The sequence below is a fragment of the Nesoenas mayeri genome, assembly GCF_963082525.1.
Source record: "Nesoenas mayeri genome assembly, chromosome: 5".
Lineage (NCBI taxonomy): Eukaryota > Metazoa > Chordata > Aves > Columbiformes > Columbidae > Nesoenas > Nesoenas mayeri.
In genome coordinates this window covers 66,133,720-66,151,493 of record NC_137548.1, presented here as the reverse complement: position 1 = coordinate 66,151,493, position 17,774 = coordinate 66,133,720, and the positions used below count along the sequence as shown (strand labels likewise).

At 43.5% G+C, this 17,774-nt stretch overlaps 2 protein-coding genes across 7 annotated transcripts in view; one reads left to right on the top strand and one right to left on the bottom strand.

Moving 5' to 3' along the window:
- The window catches only part of LTO1 (LTO1 maturation factor of ABCE1), a 25,587-nt gene extending 14,947 nt beyond the window's left edge, over positions 1-10,640 (top strand). The window contains exons 5-6 of one of the 6 annotated variants that reach the window (XR_013922145.1): positions 4,178-4,421; positions 10,434-10,640. Coding sequence is in view for 5 of the 6 variants with exons in the window: in XM_080344717.1 (XP_080200843.1) it covers positions 2,214-2,303 (90 nt within the window). In the remaining variant the exon portion in view is untranslated. Of the gene's footprint in view, positions 1-2,213; positions 3,701-3,815; positions 3,936-4,177; positions 5,725-10,433 lie in introns of those variants that run through there. The other 5 variants (XM_080344716.1, XM_080344722.1, XM_080344721.1 and 2 more) reach the window with 5 other exon arrangements.
- Positions 4,036-17,774, bottom strand: CCND1 (cyclin D1; the record flags this gene model as incomplete). Its single annotated transcript, XM_080344713.1, has 5 exons — positions 4,036-4,191; positions 9,401-9,549; positions 14,947-15,106; positions 15,635-15,850; positions 17,577-17,774. 5 exons carry the CDS (start codon positions 17,772-17,774, stop codon positions 4,036-4,038), a joined length of 879 nt encoding a protein of 292 aa, XP_080200839.1.

Genomic DNA, 17,774 nt, shown 5'->3' with positions numbered 1-17,774 from the left:
TCATAGGGTAAGTAGCCAAATTCATAGGTTAGAAGCTTGACCATCTCCACTAAGAATAAGCTGTTTCTGCTGTGTTCAGCTCTGGTAATAATTAATAATGAGCATCCCCAGTTTTCAGAGATACTTTGGAACGTGAACGGTAACACAGGTTATAGTTGCTTCTCAATTTACTTTATAGTCATATATATATAATATACATATAATTATATATATATGTAATATAATTTCTGTCCTTCTAGGTCTAGTTCTTTTTAGTGTATTTTTAATAGGCTTTTACAGTTTTCAGGTTTATTCCTTATTATTTTAGTGATACAATACTAAGATACAAAAGCTCTTCATGAGGGGAAGGAACGGAAAAGCAAGCAGATGAACGTCACTGCTCTTAAACTGTCTTCTGTAAAGGTATTCCAGGACACAAAACCTTACACTGATAAATAAATAGGAATAAGCATTCTGTAGCATCCAACTCCTACTTCATTTTACCTTTTATTGGCATAAACCACTGAATGGTGTTTTACTCTAATTACCTTCTTTAAAAATACACATCACTGTGACAGGCAGTCACTTACCCATTGCTAAAAACACCTACGGTTTCCTGACATAACGACAGGAGAGTCAAAACCAGAAAGTGCCACGTGGTTTACTCGCAGCATCAGGTAGTTCTTACCATTCAGCATTTGTGAAAGCCATTAAAAAATAAATGACGAGAAGCAGACATTGGGTTTTACCAATTTTATTTCTAGACTTTAGTTTTTTTTGCTGGAAACTTCGTCTGTTACAGGTCTGTTGGTGAAAATGTGCATTTCAGACCAGTGATGCCAATAAGTACAATATAAAAATGTACAAATCTGAATTGCTTGCTTACTACAGATTGTTATAACAACGTGACAAATAAAGCATCTCTGTTGGCACTTGAACCCACTTAACTGGATTTGGCCTTTTAGTACATAACAATATTTTAAAGAAATCTGCAGTACGCACTGCCACTCAGTGTAACACATAATAAACCAACGAGCACTAACTTAAGAATCATGTTTGGTTCAGAGACACAGAGATGCCACGAACAGAAGTGTTTTATGAGGTAAGCAGTAAAAAATGTTCCTGAAATTTGGACAGAATGTATCCAGTCCTCCTGGGTCCTGCGACTGCTAGTAGCATTGCAATGCTTTATTTACGCACTATGTAGGATCTTAACTGCATTTGCCTCAAAATGAGTTCTAATTCTGTTTTGGTTTAGCAGCATACAGGCAACAGCTAGATTATTCTTCAGCATACAACTCTGTTAGCTGGCTTATTTATGAGATTTACAGGCTTTTTAAATTAGCATTATGCTATAATTAAAAAAAAAAACAAAACACAAAACAAACAAAAAAAAACCCCCTAATATATCATAACAGATTAAACACACAAAGTACTTAGAGTTCCAGATAATAACCTATCACACCAAATGACGCGTCCCAACTGATGGGAAACCACATCAGGTGGCACACAAGAGTTATATTATAATGCACCTTTCATATATCAACGTGGCTAATAACACAGCTTAAAACTACTATGATAATAAACCCCAGATCAGACAAAGAATCCAGCTTTATAAAATGTGGAACCACACACAAAAAAAATGACATTACTTGATCTTCTGAAATGTCTGCTGTTTCTTAAATTAACGCAACCTAGTTGCAAATCGCGAGACCCATTCAGAATAACGTTCGATGCATTTCCGTTTGCAGTAGAACTATGAGGCACTGTGTACGAACATTAAAACCTGGTCTAGACACGGGTAACTGAAGTATGAGGTATTGTGAAACAGGAACCTTTTTGGAATAGAGCAGTAATCACATTAAGTAAAAACTGATCACATAAAAAAAATCTACAAAAAAAAAAAAATGATGTCAATAATATAATTTTCTATGAGAAAATTAAAACTATAACATGGCAGTATATGACATTGTATAACAAAACAAAAAAAAATGATCCACAAAATAGCAGCAAAACACAATGACAAAGATACAGAAAAGCAATGTTAATTTTTTTTTCAAACCATGCTGGGAATTTATCCATAGCAGCTCAATAAAAATGGAGCATCCACTCCTTTTCTTTTCTCTTTTTCTTTTTCTCTCTTTTTTTTTTTTTAATTTTAATTTTATTTTTTTTTTTCCTTTTTTTGTTGGTTTTTTTTTTCCGTTGTTTTATTTTTACAATCAACACCTTAGCGGCATTTTTCTCACATACATTTCACCATCACATTCTCCTCGAGCATCAACTTCAACAGCTATGTCCACGTCTCTTCAGCTACTTTCTAAAATAATAATAAAAAGATACATAGCCAAGATGTGCAAATTTTCTATTTGTAGCTAAATAAAAAAAAAATGGGGCATATACTGGAATAAGAACTTCTTTCAAGTACTCCAATTTTCATATCTATTAACTATGGCGTTCTTTTCATGGTTAGACTGCTTTTGAAAATGTATAGGAAGGGGCCAAATCGCCGGCTTTGTTTTGGGTTTGTTCTTTGAAGCGTGTCCTTTATTTCTTTAATAAGCTGTGTTAAAACTGCGCCATCAAGGGTAGAAAGATCCTTGTTTTGAAGAAGGGGCGATTGCATTATTTTACAAATCATACTGGCCTTACGAACATCCTCTGCAATAAATATTCTTTTTAGCCTTAACTATAAATTATATATTTTAGTGTTTAAAAACCTTCAGTTGTAAAACATCTAGCGACAATCCTTAAACTATGTGTCCTATACGTGAACCTTTAAGGCCCCTAATTTAGAAAGATGAGTTGGCACCAAAGGATTCTAAACTTCAGCTTTTCTATAGAAAAGGATAGGAAGATATCCTGGCAATTTGTTAATGCAATTTCTCTCGCTGGAACACAACCTTCGGCAAAAAGAAGTCACCTCTCCTCTAACACCATAGTTAAATGCACTTGCTTTGCAATTCCAACCTTGCGAACAAGCACTTATATATTTCCAAACCATTCCATTAAAAAAAAAAAGAAAAATAAATCCCACACAATAAAAGAATGTATTTCCTATATCTAATGGACTGAAAGTGCTTTGAATGGAATGGTTTTAGAATATAACAAACAAACAAAGACTGAACTGTGGATTGAACCCGACCATAATTAGGCGGAATATCTGTGGGGTCAGACCAGCATTTTTACACAGGTAACTACAAAAATATGAAGATTACAAAAATATAATATATTATGTCACTATTTCGGTTTCTCTTTATATAATAGAGTATCGTAGGAGTAGTACATTGGCCTTTCCCAACAATGCTAAGCTGGAACCCTACAAATGCCTTATGCCCAGGCAATCCACAGGCACAAAAAAGATTAACATATAATAATGCTGCATACTAACATACACTAACTTATGGGTTACGTTAACCATTTATAAGGTGAAGAGGATAAAAAAAAAACCTAAGGAAATAAAATAAACATTTACAGATGAAATATAAAGTGACTAAATGCATAAGCAAGCAAGATACAGAAAAGCCTAGAACTGCGTTAAAGCTATGCTTTTTAAAGAAAAACAAAAGAATATTTCATTTACTATCTAAAAAACAAAACAAAACAAACCTCTTCTACTTTAAAAATGGTTGGTTGATTTGTTTTATATGTAAGAAATCAAATCTAATACCTCCCCTGGAGACATTTTGTGTGTTAATGCCTATTTTTACAACATACAGACAAGAACACTTTAATATAAAAACTAGTTGATTATTATTGTATAAAATCCTCTATTTTTGTAGCACAAACCCCTGGGGGTAATGCAAATACTATTTTTTTCTTTTTTTTTTTTTAAGACAGTTTTTGGGGTATTTTTTTGTTGTTTATTTGTTTGAAGTCACAGATGGAAGGGAGACAGAGCAAGAAAAAATAGAACAAGACTGATTTTCCCTTCTGGTATAAAAATGTCCTGGAGAAAAGGGTTTCTGCGGGGGAGATCCTGCTGCTGATTCCTTCTCAGATGCCCTTTCTTTGTCTGCTTTTTCTCGCCAAGCAAAGCCTTTAGCAGAAGTCCTCTTAAATGTTCACATCTCGCACATCGGTAGGTGTGCAGGAAAGGTCTGCTTCATCCTCTACAGTCTTTGTTTCTGAAGATACGTTGTGCTGCTGTGCCTGACGTAGACTGGATTCGAGGAGGGACTCAATCTGTTCTTGGCAGGCTCGTAAACAATCCTAGAGAAGATTAAACGGAAGGAGAAAAAGACCCAAGAGTCCTTTAGAAATAAGATCACAGACCGAATACCGTTTCTTGAAAAAGCAGGAGAAATATAATCAAGTTAATCTGGGAGGACGGCAAACTCAAAGGAGTCTGAGAAACACGGAACAGCGCATGGATTGGACAAGCTACCCCGTTTTCTGCAGGATGCCAACTAACTCTTCGCATCTTCTATCTAATGGCCAAGGTGAGCATCCCCATAGATGGTCCTCTGGACAAACCGAGGCTGTTTTGTTTTTAGTCTCAGCCCACAGGTCTACAAGTGAATGTGACAGATGCTCCGCTACAGCGACACACATAATAACTAACCCAGGCAGGACATTGACGCACCAAGATGTTCTAGTTTGCGCTACTACTTTTCCGCCCGTGCTGTTAACACTTCAGTTCTGTGTATTTTTTCGACGTCATTGTCCTTTTATACCTTTTGGAACAGTCTGGACAGCAGCATGAATCAATAATCAATCAAAATTAAGCGAGTGGAACTGCAAAGACATGAAACTGGGCTGGAGTCAGTCGGTCCAAGTGTTGCCGATGCTGTAACGATTTACACTTCGGCATTACGGTCCACTAGAAGTGATGGTCACCAACAGTGATGTTCCCAGGCTGAGTTCCAATAATATAAAGTTCTTAGATGGAAGTGCCATGTATATATTTAGATACACATGCCCAAAGTTGCCTGCAGTTCAAGTTAGCCAACTGATTTCTAACTCCAAAAGCATCTGGACAGAAAAATGTACAGGACTGTATGACTCCAAAATGGAGAGATCTTTCAGAAGCACCACTAAACATCTTTGCAAGCACGTGTTACAAAGGGCTGCCAAGCTTTCAGTTTGCTACCACATTCACCCTGAAATCTCAAGGTGAGATCTCTTTCTCTGGCTTCAAAAGTGTTATCTCGGAACTGAATATTCAGGAGGGTGCACAGACTTTGGTGTGAATTCCAAGCATAAAGCAGCCAGCAGATCACACCTCCTGTGGGGAAAGGTAACGTCCCCCAGGCATAATGCTGTAGCATGAGCAGATATCTCCAATACTTATCGATCCACAGCAATCGGAGACGGCCCGTTAGCTCAACCTGTTCAACTTTCTGCATTCCTCAGAGCCATTGCAACGCCACAAATGGTGCCTTAAATAGGCAAAACAATCACGCTGCGTTTTGCCAAAATTCCTCCAGCATGCTGTTTACTCCTATCTTTATAACAAACATCGTAAGCTTTTCCCCAACATATTTAACTCTGTGTATGAAGGACTTTGAAGTTGCCTTTCAGGATTGCCTTTTCTGATTTAACCTATGACATGTGTTAGCCCTTGCGGTGAACCCAGTCTTCCATGATAAATTGCCGTCAAAAGTGTTAGGATGTGCATGACTGAGAATGAATGTTGTTTTCCTGAGAGGGTGACCTGCCTGCTGTTTTCTTTTTTTCCCAGTTTCAATTCTGCCTTCATTCAGAGGCTTCTTGTGTGATCTACCAGCTTTTCACTGATTCCACTACCACAAGAATCTCCTCTGCCACCAATAAGGGCACATGGCATTTGGGGTAAAATAAGATTAGAAACCCAAGCAAACAATTCTCCGCGAGTCCTTTCTGAGAGAGAGGGAGGTTAATCCTACCTCTAAGCAGATCAGACCATCAGTTACAGCTCACTGAAAACACATAACCTATGACCTTTTCTGGTTTAAACCCTAGTGTAATATTTCCTCTTGACAGAGACACACAGCGTTTTAAATGACAAAAAGAAACGCCTCATATCCTAAAGTCATCATGCCTTGGGCTCCGACATACCTCTGCCCTTCACAATAAGGTCTCTGTGAAGTCCTTTTGCCCCTTCTCAACATATGACGGATCAATCCTGACTCTAAAGCTTCTACTTGCAGGTCCTGGACCAGGACCTCAGTCACACTTGGAATTAGATGTATTAAAGAGCAGTACAGGAATACGGGTTTAGGTGTTTTTTGTTTTAAGAATCCAGGCACTTTGGAGGATAATTGTGTTTTAACAAGGTGGCGTGTTCGGTGTTCCAAACTGAACGCCAACCCATTTCCAAACAAACCCTCTTTTTTGCAGAAGGGGAGCTTCTTGTTTGATAATTCTTATGGTTTTTTAATCCTAACCATTTGCATATAGTGTTTTGGAGCTCTGCAAACTAAAACCATTCAAAAGAATTTCTATACATACCTATTCTCCCTCTGGAGTCCGGTCATGAATAATTACATAGGGCTATGTAATTTAAAGGTAATTTTTGACCACAGAGTTGTTTTTCCTGTGAGATTCTCAGCATACAGCACGTTGTAACTGTATGTTTTAAAAACATAATCTTTACCGTGTATTATGAACAGACTACATCTTAAACTACAGTTGGATGAACAATATTTTTGAATGCTTTAAGCATTTTTGTCATTTCTTATTCAGATGACTATGAGGTGAATAGTTTGTCTGCGGCACTGTATTAGTTAGCAAAAATAACTGCAAAATATAAAATCCACTGTGAAGAACCTCACCAAAGCTGTTTTCCTTCTCAGTACTTCACAATGCTCAACAGCAAATACAAAACTTGAGCGTTGCTCTGATAACTTCTCCCAACAACTTTTCTGCTTCACTACCCAAATTTTCAATGCCCACAGTTTGTTCAAGGTCATAAACCCTTCCTGGATTAATTAAGCTCCTCAGTGAGAGGAGAAAAGAAAGACTCGCTAGTTTAACTGATGTGGTCAAATACCTTTAACACACACAGGAGACATGATCGGACTCCAGGGTCAGATACTAAAGGAAACAAACATCAACAACACAAAGAAACTGCTTGGAAATGCTTTGTTAGTGCCGGACCTGCCCGGATAACGAGCACATGGTTGAAGGTGCCTCTGAGTAAGGGCAGGCAGACGAATTCCAGTGTTCTAACAGACAGCGTGGAAACCCAATCTAATCTAGTTTAGCAAATTTCTGGCCTGGAAATGAATGTCAGGTAAAATTCAATCTGTTTGGATGATGGGGTCAAGAATAGAATGATGGAAGACAGCCCAAGACTTCTAATTGTGATTATCTGACTTCTAATTACCCCTGATCAAAGGCAAAATGGGAAATTGGACTCCTACCAACGTAAACATGAACCATAAAGGAATTCCAATCAGGTGATATTCATTTTACTTTAGATTCAGCTTTCTTTGAGACTAAAGGTAAAAAAGTGTAATTATGTAACCTGAAATCCGACAGCCCCGCTGCTCTAGCTAATAGATAATCAGGGAGAATGTGAGCCGGGTTCTAACGCACGCCCTTCGTATTTCAAGACCATCCAATATAAAGCGTGTTCACCTCTGTGGTTTGACAAGGGGAACCATCGCTGCAGAGTAACAAGCTTCATATACACGGTAGTGAAATGAGATCGTGGGAGTAGCATTTGTTACCGAGTATAACATATCTTATGGGAAACATATTGTTACCTGTGTATGAAACTGAGCAGTTTACTCCAAGCAATAGTAGTGAAAGATGCTGTTCCCTTATTCCATTAAGAACACATCATACATACACCTAGATATAACTTTATGATGCTTATTTTCTGTAGCAACCTACACAAGAACCTTACTTCTAACTCTAGCTGCTCTAACACATAAATATATTTAGTAATGAAAGCCAGAGGGGAGTTAGTTACTTTTAAAGCTACTAACTCTAAGTTCAGGTCATACAGGTTGTGGCCTTGCAGCGACAATAGAAACAAGCAAGAATTCTCCTTCTTGCTAAAACTACTTTATTTTCTTTCAAAAGAGCTCTGTCATCCAACCAAGTCACATAAGGACGTGCTGCTCTTCTCCCAGATGTGAGAGAATCTACTTCAACACTCTGTATAAGGAATGATTAAATGATGTCGTTTGAATCAGATACTATCAGAACAGATATTTTTTCCTCGGTACCTGCTTCAAATACCTTGCATTGGATAGTGGCCACCCCTACACTGAAATATCTACGTTGTTCGCAAATGGACTAAAAGCATTACATTTACGTGCCAGACCGAGCAGCATGTTATGTCAGCATTTGAAGTTCTTAGAGTATTTAACATTTCAGCACTGGATCCATATTACTTTAGCTGCAGGAATATAAATGGCAAAAATAACGTGCCCAATACTGAGGCATTGTTAAGGTGATCAAAATAATAAGCTGAGATATTTGTCAGCAATTGTTTCACATAGTCTATCAAAAGTAAAATATTCTTTTGTGAATAATTATGATGCATTCAGCTTTCCAGAAATCACTCAGTCCTGTCAACAAAGTCCAATTATACAAACCCACTTTTGCAGTGTCTGGACTAGCACAGCTCTCTATGTATTTAAATTACTAACATCTAAAATAATTTAACAGCATCTCCAAGATTCTACCCGCTAACCACAGAGTTGTCTTTATTTGACTCATTGTCCAGCACTTGGAGACCTCACAAGAACCTTTTTAAAGCATCTATTTATTGGTCTTCCACATTGTTACAAAACAAAGCTCAACTCTGCCCCAACTTCACACACCATTATGACATGGATCATTGACTTTAGGTCTTCCTTGTCGGCTCCCTTCCTGGCCCATTCACTCATGAAAGGTTTATTGCTCACTAGTTACTGATGTGCATCTCCTGGAAGCTGCGGGGCAAAAGGAGTCCTGTGAGGACCATCTACCTTGTCAGAAAGTCGTGGGACAAGCATTTGTTCCGAAAAGGAATTCAATACCGGCTACTGTGCAGGTCTAGCACGTAATAAACCAAATTAGATCATTAGAACTCTTTTAAGAAGGGCTTTTTCACACCACTTGGCACAATAAAAGGCCTCGAGAATGGTCAAAGATAAGGTCAGAGATACGCCAGGTCTCAGTAACTATTTCCTCATCTTATTTTCAAAGGTTTGTTTTACATAGACCCCTGGTTTCATTACCTACAACCAACCACAGCCTGTGCAACGTCCTAAATAGATGCAGGGTTCCCTTTGCTTTGTCAGATACAAACATCAGCGCTGGATGTGGTAATCACTGATTATTAATGGGTATAATGACAGCTAAATAACCAGGACAGACAAGACGTTGTCAAAAATCCCACTCTGAGGTTTAACTTTATATGGAGATTTACCATCAGATTAGCTACCAGGCAGCGTTCATTCTTAAAACTCTAAGATGAACCGAGAGAAAAAGAGTCACTTACCGGGTCACATTTGATAACTTGTGATAGGAAATGTGTGAGGCATTGATAGGAGAGGAAAGTGTTAGTGTTCCCCAGATGCAGGCCTTGCACAGCTGCTACCACACTGCCAGCCGCGATCATGGAGGGTGGGTTTGAAATAAATTTAATATCTGTATGAAGAAAGGAGAGAAAAATTAAAATAAAGTAAAAGACTGCAATTATTGCTGTAGGAGAAGCCTGCCCATACACATACACTCTTCTACCAGCCAACTACTGCATCCGAAAAGGCAGGGAAAATTGTGAGCAGAAAGGCGCCTCCTGCTCTAAAAGTGTTACAGGTCCAAACCTGTAAACGCTTCTCCACATGAGCAACTGTGCTCGAGCGAGTAGCCCTTCCTAGCACTAAGCCTGGGAGGCCATTCATCATTTTGAGGTATTTTTATCATAAGCAGGGCCCCCGTTCTTCAAATGTTAAATAACGTGAATAATGCCATTGGGGTCAATGGCACCATACATCTGAGAAAACCTGTCCGTATTCTTAAATTTTTCGCGTGATCAGATCCAAGGTGCTCGCTAATAAGGAGTCCTTGCGGCCTTTAAAGCAGAAACCTTGGCACTGGCATTCAAAGGAATATAGCTTTAATGAACAACAACATCAACAAAAAGAAAAGAAAAAGACAGCTTAACCCTGTCAGGAGGCAGATAATCCATATTTAAATTAAGGTTTCATCTTAAAAATGCTTTGTCTCAACCTAGTCTCTTGTCAGTGGCTGCCATCCATCCTGGCAACAGGGATTTAATGTAAATGTGGCATAACTAAGTGACGGGGGTCCCAAGAATTGGCGGACAATCAGTTACATTCTGATGTGACACCATGCTGACAAGAGGCTGGGCCCCCTTCCAGACTGCATTGCTGTAGGTCTCTCCACAAAGCCACTCCCATGATTCCTTAAGGGGCTATCTCTGCCATTTAGCATGTTTTTGGATTTTGTTTTGTTTTGTTTTTAATAAGAATAATCCACATTTTAATGCTAAGGCTCTTTCTGCTGAACAGGAATGCGTTTGATCCGTGGCGCTGTACACCTTGGAGGAGAATCAGAAACAAAGGAAGTAAGTGGCACAAGTAAACGTCTAATTCGGTGAGGAAGAAAAGGGAAACGCCACATTATACACAAGAACCTGAGATACATTCCTTCAGCTTTTATCAGAATACAACTTCCTCCGGGTTGAAAAAATATAAACCATCTGTCAAACCCTTGAATGAAATCAAAGGAATGGACAGCTTAGAGGGCTCAGTGGAACAGTTTAAGTATTAAATCATGCATCTCCTTTATTATGATAAAATAACTTTTGTGTCAATGTTTTACCAGGGAAGCTAAAGACTTCGGGACTCTATGAAAGTCCTCTCTCTGAATCCATTCATACACCTCTGACACTCCATTGTGGCCCTGGCCAATACCCACCTTCAAAGGGGCATTTCGCCCAGTGTTCTATGAACCTTCAAAATTAAACCGATACGATGAACTGTGGCCAAACTTTTGTGATGCGCTGCCAGGAAAAAGGCAAGCTGGATCTAAAGTCACCTCATTTATTTTACTACGCTTTAAATACATTCAGTTTATCCCCGTTTCCTAATCTGCCCAAATAAATACACCCACCTTCTCGCAAGCTTCTGTCATTCCCAGAAATCAAAGAAGTGCAGACCGCTTATGGACACAGCACACATTCCAAAGCCAGTCCCCTAACAGAAACACCGATACCCGGTCACAGGTAGACTTCAGAAATGAGGGATTTCGGTGGGCAAGCATGAATGCCACCAAGATTGGGTTGCTCGGAGGGGTACGGTGGCACTGCGTTCGCGACACTTATTTCCTGAGCCCCACAAACAGAACACGGCCAAAACGTGTCCGTTTAATGAGCCTGTCCTGCCAGGATCACGTTTGGGATGAATATTTGCGTTCTTCTTTTAAATGGAGCAGTAAACAAGAACATGAATTCATAGTCACACCCTCATTCTTTCCAAGGTGGAAAAGTGATAATGAAGTTTAAATGACCAGTTTGCGTCTGTCCCTATAACCACTCCAGACAAGCAGCATGGACTGCCTTTTTGTTGCAACTCAACAAGGAATTATTTGTGGCAGAGGCCACTAATTTCAGCATATTAATCAGGGGGCCCCTCTCGCCTGTAATTGGATGCCCCCAAGTGAAGAGTGTGGCATCATTGTCAGCCTCCATCGCCTCATCTTGCGCTATTGAGCGCTCAGGAACAAGGGGGCTTCGGTGAGATGAATTAGACCTGACACAGCCACAATGGGGTAGGGGGCCCCATCAATTGAAGCACACATCCCCAGTAGCCTATCTGAGACTTCATCCAAAAAGAATAAACAACTTCAGCGTTGTTAAAAAGAGAGAGAGGGAGAGAGAGAGGAGGGGGAGGAGAGAGAAGAATGCCAGCCACCCTGAAGGGAGGACAAAGCAGGCATATAGGCGCTGCAGCGCTTTAAAAAAAATTCCTAACAAGGCGAGTCACCCCTTTTCCTTTTTAAATGGAGCAGCAATTCCATCCGTCTGGAGAGCTGGGGGCTATGAATGAAAATCTTTTCATTGAGGCAAATCAAAACTGCGAACATAAATCACTTGCTGCAAGATGCAACAGGTTCCAACTGGTCGCATACCTTGAGACTTCCAATTTTATAAAGGCCGGAGAATAGGAGAATTGTAACACGCTTGTTTCAAAGGGGGATCGTGCTTTCTCCATCGGAGAGGAGGAAAGCCACAACAATAATAATAGCAAATAATAATAATAATAATATAAAAGGAGCTCGGTATGTTTTGATAACCAAAGGAACATAATGAAATGCTGAAGCTCCAATATTTGTTGCTGTTCATTGTTATGCTTGTATAGAGCTGCAGTTCTCCCTCAACACTGGTCTTAACTTGGGCCAAAAGAGGCCTGCTTCTTTTTGAGCTCTCCCTGCCTTGCTCGGCCATGCCAAAGCCCCATTCATTAAGCTCAATTATGTCTTAACTTCAAACAACCTCTGGTTTGGGTTTTCTTTTTGGTGCTTTTTCTCCCGAACCCACCGCAGCACAAAGACATCCTTTGGTGAAAATGCCATTTTTCGAAAACTAAACCAAATCAAACAAATCCACTTCTACCAGCCACACAACTGAAGAGGGAGCTTAGAAGGAATTCCCCTCGATTTCACCTTGCGGCGTAACCTTCTCTTTCTGGAGCAACACGCGTAACACTCATCTACAAACACTTCCACAGCCTTCACCTTGTTAAGCCACAATTTCTAAGCGAGAATTGTTTTGCTGTCTGTTTTTAGGAGACCCTCGGTTACAGCAGAGGACGCGGGCTGTGCTTCAAGCAGAGGATAAAATGCACTTGCCCCCGAGGCCACTTGAGCGAGCGTCAGTGTTTCCAGCGGACTTTGGATTGCGCCCCCCAGCATCCAGGCAGCGCGACGCGTTTGCAGGTCCATCCCGGTTCATTTTGGCAACGGGGAAAAACACAACACAACCCAGCGACAGCAAAGCAAAGTCCAGATGCTACTTAAGCCACATGTGATCTTCACTAGCCAACAAAAGAAGTCATGAAGGAAAGCAAGAGGTAGAGAGAAATCCTGACATCCAGAAATAACAGTGAAAACACAGAGAGCCTCGTGGCAGCCTTCCTGAGCAATATTCCCAGCTTCAGTAGGGAGCTGAAGAGGGCCCCAGCCCTGGTGAGCTCAGCACTGCTTTTTTTAAAACCTAAGTCAAACTCCCAGAACATGGTTCTCATTTACTGATCCATTCTCCAGCTGTGGCGTGTAGCAGTGTTAAATAAAGGCTCTGGATGAGCTTCCTAAAAGAAACATAACAACACCGACAGTAGATCAAAGTACTGGACTCTTAGCAAGTCTCCAACCTTTGAACTACTCTTGTTTTTATCCCTGTCATTGCCAGCACAACAACCTAGGTTAAACATCCCCGTATCCAAAGGGGAGCACAGGTAGCTGCTCTTTTTAGCAAACAGCCGAGGAAGCTTCAAACTGAGCGAATGGCGCATTCGGAGTCGTAGCAGCCTTATCTGGTAGAATCTGGCATGGAGAGTTATGTCTGATTTTCCCAAAATGTTGCTGCGGGTAGTTTGAAGGATGTTTGAAGGTTGTAGCGCTCCGAACACCGAGCATTATTCCAGGCAATCTAATTTACGAACTGCCCGTTATGCTGATGTTAGGCCCGAGATGAAGAGCAATGCCAGTGTTTATGAATTTCTCTTTTATGGCTTGGTCGTTCTATATATAGGCCTTGTAGTAGGGCTGATACTGTGAAATGATTTTTTTCTTCTGAGTGCCTGCAGTCTTCCTTCAATCCCTCTATACCAGATCCATCTCTGGAAAATAAACTACACACCATTAATTTCTGCCATTGGCCACACACATCCCACCGAGGTTTTCAGGTGTGAGTCCCTCAAGTCCAAATGCAGCCTTGATCTCTTTTTTTAGCACAACTGCTACCGAATATTAACATTTACTAAAGCGCTGTATCTCCTTTACACTACGTTTTTATCAGTGTCAACAGAGTGTCTGGCATTCCTGGTTACGTGCTACTGCAAAAGAACATTTGCTTTGGCTGCTTTTCCTTCCTTATTCTTTTGCCATTCCCGCATTGGTCTCGCCATACTAAAAGAAAACGTGCTGAACACGTTTGGGTTAAACAGAGGATCTTCCCTCTAGAACTTCTTTTGTCCCCGCTCCTCGTGGGAACCGCGAGATCTGGAGAACAGAGGGAATTCTTCTGCACCTTTTTTCTCTTCCCCTCTTGCTGGGGTACAGCGGGTAAAGCCGGTACATGTACAAACGCACACACACACACACACACACGCTACAGTCAACACGGGGACTTCAAAGAAGCAGCGTGCACGCGCGGTGCCCTTGAAACCAAAGATCAGGCCTCTGCAAACCTGGCTTAGCGAACGGTCGGCGCTTTTGGAGGCCGGCCCCGCACATGGCTCCGGCGCAGCACGTGGTCGGGAGGGCGCAGATGGCAGCGCCTGGGTCCTGTGCCAGGAAAGCCGCGGTGCCGCGTGGCCCTCCTCCAACCCACCAGCCACCGACCGAGGGGGGGAAGAGGCAACTTGAAGAGGTTTTTTTAAGAAAAATACCCCACGCAGAGCTATTCACCAAGCAAAATCTCCCTCCGCCTTTAAAAACTGAATGGATCCACGCGGGGAGGGATTCCCCGTAAGCCTTTTGCAGCCCCCACATAAAACGCGGTGTGCGGAGGTGAAGAAATCCTGCCTAAGCTACAAAGAGGGGGGGACTTCTCCCTCCCTGACAGCAACACATACTTGACTCAGAAGCAAAGTATCTTCTGGAAAAATAAAAAAACAAAACCAAACTTACCTCTGCAAAGTAATCCACCTTCTGCAAACAACAAGGGGCAATAATCGGGGCTTAAATTACCTCCCCGCAGCTCTGTGAATTCGCTTTTAGACCAAACAGCTACGGGAAGCTTTACAAGCCAGGGGGTGTGTAGGGGAGCGACGCGCTTTGCTTAACGTGCAGGGCTCATACCTGTAGCGCACAGAGCCACAAAAGTCTGAGCATGTTTACGGATGATCTGCTTGGTGTCCTCTGCCAGAGGCATTTTAGTAAGGAAATGTTCAATGAAATCGTGGGGGGTCATTGCAGCCAGATTCCATTTCAGCTTATTCACCAGAAGCAGCTCCATTTGCTGCAAAGACAAGAGAGGGAGGGAAGGAGAAGAGGAAGGAGAAGAGGGGGAAATGTGGTTAGCTCCGCTCGCACACGGCCGGACCGGCAGCATCCGCAGCCGGGACACTCAGCCCTCGGAGGGGTTTTGGGATGGAGACGGACACACACACACACACGCACACGAATCCTCCCCCGTTGGATCCCCGGTCGGCCGGGGGGTGCAGGGGGGGACCCGCAGTGCGCCCGCGGGGCCGCCAGGGGGCGCCCGCGGCACGCCCAACCGCGTCCGGTCGGGGCCGCTCCGGTTATTTGGGGGGGTGCGGAATTTAGGGGCGCGGGGGATGATGCGGCCACCCCCGGTACGAATCGACCCCCGGCCCATCCCGGGCCACCCCCGGTGGGGCCACAGCTGCTGCGGCCGCGGGGAGCGGCTCCCACCCGCCGCCGACAGCGGGGCAGCCCCCCCCAGTGTCCAGGGGCTTCCTAATAGGCGCTTTTTTGTGTTTTATTATTATTATTTTCCTGAGGTGTTTAAACATGAAATTACCAGTAATTCGTCGGGTCTAATGGAGTTATCTGTATAAATGCACAGTTTTTCTGCGGTCAGAGGAATAGTTTCCTTCATTTTTGAAGCCACAAACATGCAGGTAGCTCCCAGCAGTTGCAATCGGCTTTTCTTGAGGGGTTCGAACGACAAAAATCTGTCCAAATAATTCATAGCCAAGGGGAAAACTTCCTCTTCGCACTTCTGCTCCTCGCAAACCTGCAAGAAGGAGAGAGATCGTTGAAGAATAATTTAATATAGGCGAAAACTGGGCTTGTCCTGTCTTCCCTTCCCCCCCCCCCCCCCACCTCCCAGGCTTTGCAGGGCAAGGTTGAAAGAGACGAAGGGGGAAATGCAGTGGGGGGAAACGGATAAAAAATGGAAAAACAGAGACATCAAAGAAAATGAAAGAGAAAGTCACGAGTGACAAAGTGGGGAGAAATGTGGCGTTAGATATCCGCAGGCGATTCATGCTAAAATGGGGGAAGGGGGGGGAGAGGATCGAAAAGGAGGTCTGTCCCCATCTTCCAGCCGCTAAGACCAATTTTTTAAAAAGGAAGAAAAAGGAAAACGGAGGAAAATGCGACCCCCCGTGCCTGGGAATGGGGTGCAGAGCCAGGCTTGGCCCCGCATTTATTTATTTCGCTTTTATTTTTTCATCCAATTTGCCGTTGTGCTGCCGATTCCCCTCTCTGGTCGAGACACAAAGGTGGCGTCCAGCCTCATTTCCCCAGACGTCATCTTTTCAAAAAATATTTAAAAATATTTAAAAAATCCGTGGAGCTTTCAAAAAAGGTTGAAAATGAAGCGGCGGGGGTCCTTTACCGAACCCCGTGGCCGTGGTCATCCTGGGGGGCTCCGGGGAAGCCCCCCGAAGTGAAATTCACCGCCTCCCTATTCGCCCTGCAGCACAACCGGGCGCGACATTTCCCAGAGCGAGGCAGGGCGCTGCGCTTTCAAAAATTAATTAAAAATAGATCGCGGGCGCCCAGGCCTTCCGAAAAAGCATGAAAATGTAGCCCAGTCCCTGGGGCTCCCGCTGGGAGCCCCCCGAGACTTGTCCCTCCAGGGGACGAGGCTCTTTCCAACTCGCTTTTCCCAGGCAACCCTGCAGATCGCCGCCGCGCACAAGCGTGCCTTTGAGGGGTGACCACAGCTCCAGCCTCTCTTCGCGCTGAACAAAGAAACTTTCACCCTGCAGCTCCCCCAAGAAACGCCGGAGCCCCTCGGGCCGGTCCCCCTGCCCGCAGCCCCAGCGGGGTCCCCCGGCCCCCGACCTTCTTCCCCCGGCCCTTTCCTCCGCTCTCCCCCCCGCCACACACACCCTTGGCTTGCTCCCCGGGACTTTCTTAATTTTTTCTCTCGATTAATAAACACTTTTTTTTTTTTCTTTTGCTTTGCAAATAAAAAAGAACAAAGATGGCGCATAACACTGGCACGGGCAGCCACTTGCATACGTGTACAAGGATATTAATTTAAAATAAAATCCCCAGAAAAAATTAACTGGCATGGTTTCCCGGCGCGGCCGGGGGCTCGGCAACCGGGGCCGCTCCTCAGAGGGGGGTCCGGCCGAACCGGCTCTTCCCCGCGCTCCCCTCCGCCGGTACCGCTTTGCCCCGACGGCCGGAAAAGTCACCGGGGCACCCCCGGACCCCCCGACGCGGTGTTACCGGCGGTGAGGGGGAAGGGGGGCGTCCGCCGCTCCTCCGCGGCGGAACCCGAGGATGAAGAAGCGACAATAACGGCGACAGCGATCGGAACCCCGGTTCCCATCCCCTCCGTACACCCGAAGCCGGAGCAACGTGTGCCGCGCCGGGGAACTTGATTTCGGGAAGGGGGGGGGCGCCGGGAGCCGCAGGAGATGGGGGGGCAGCTCTCCGCCTTAATTCATTTCGGTGCCGAAGCTTGCAAAGGAAGAAAAAAAAATGCCCCGAAAGATACAAACCTCCAGCATCCAAGTGGCAACTATTTTCCTCATATATGGCAAGATTTCTTTCTGCACGCACTTGAAGTAGGAGACGGAGGGCGAGCAGGTCTCCTCCGCCTTCAGCATGGTCTGCAGCACCCTGTCATTGAGGAGGTTGGCATCCAGGTAGGCTCGTCGGATGGTCTCCACCTCGCAGCACAGCAGCTGATGTTCCAT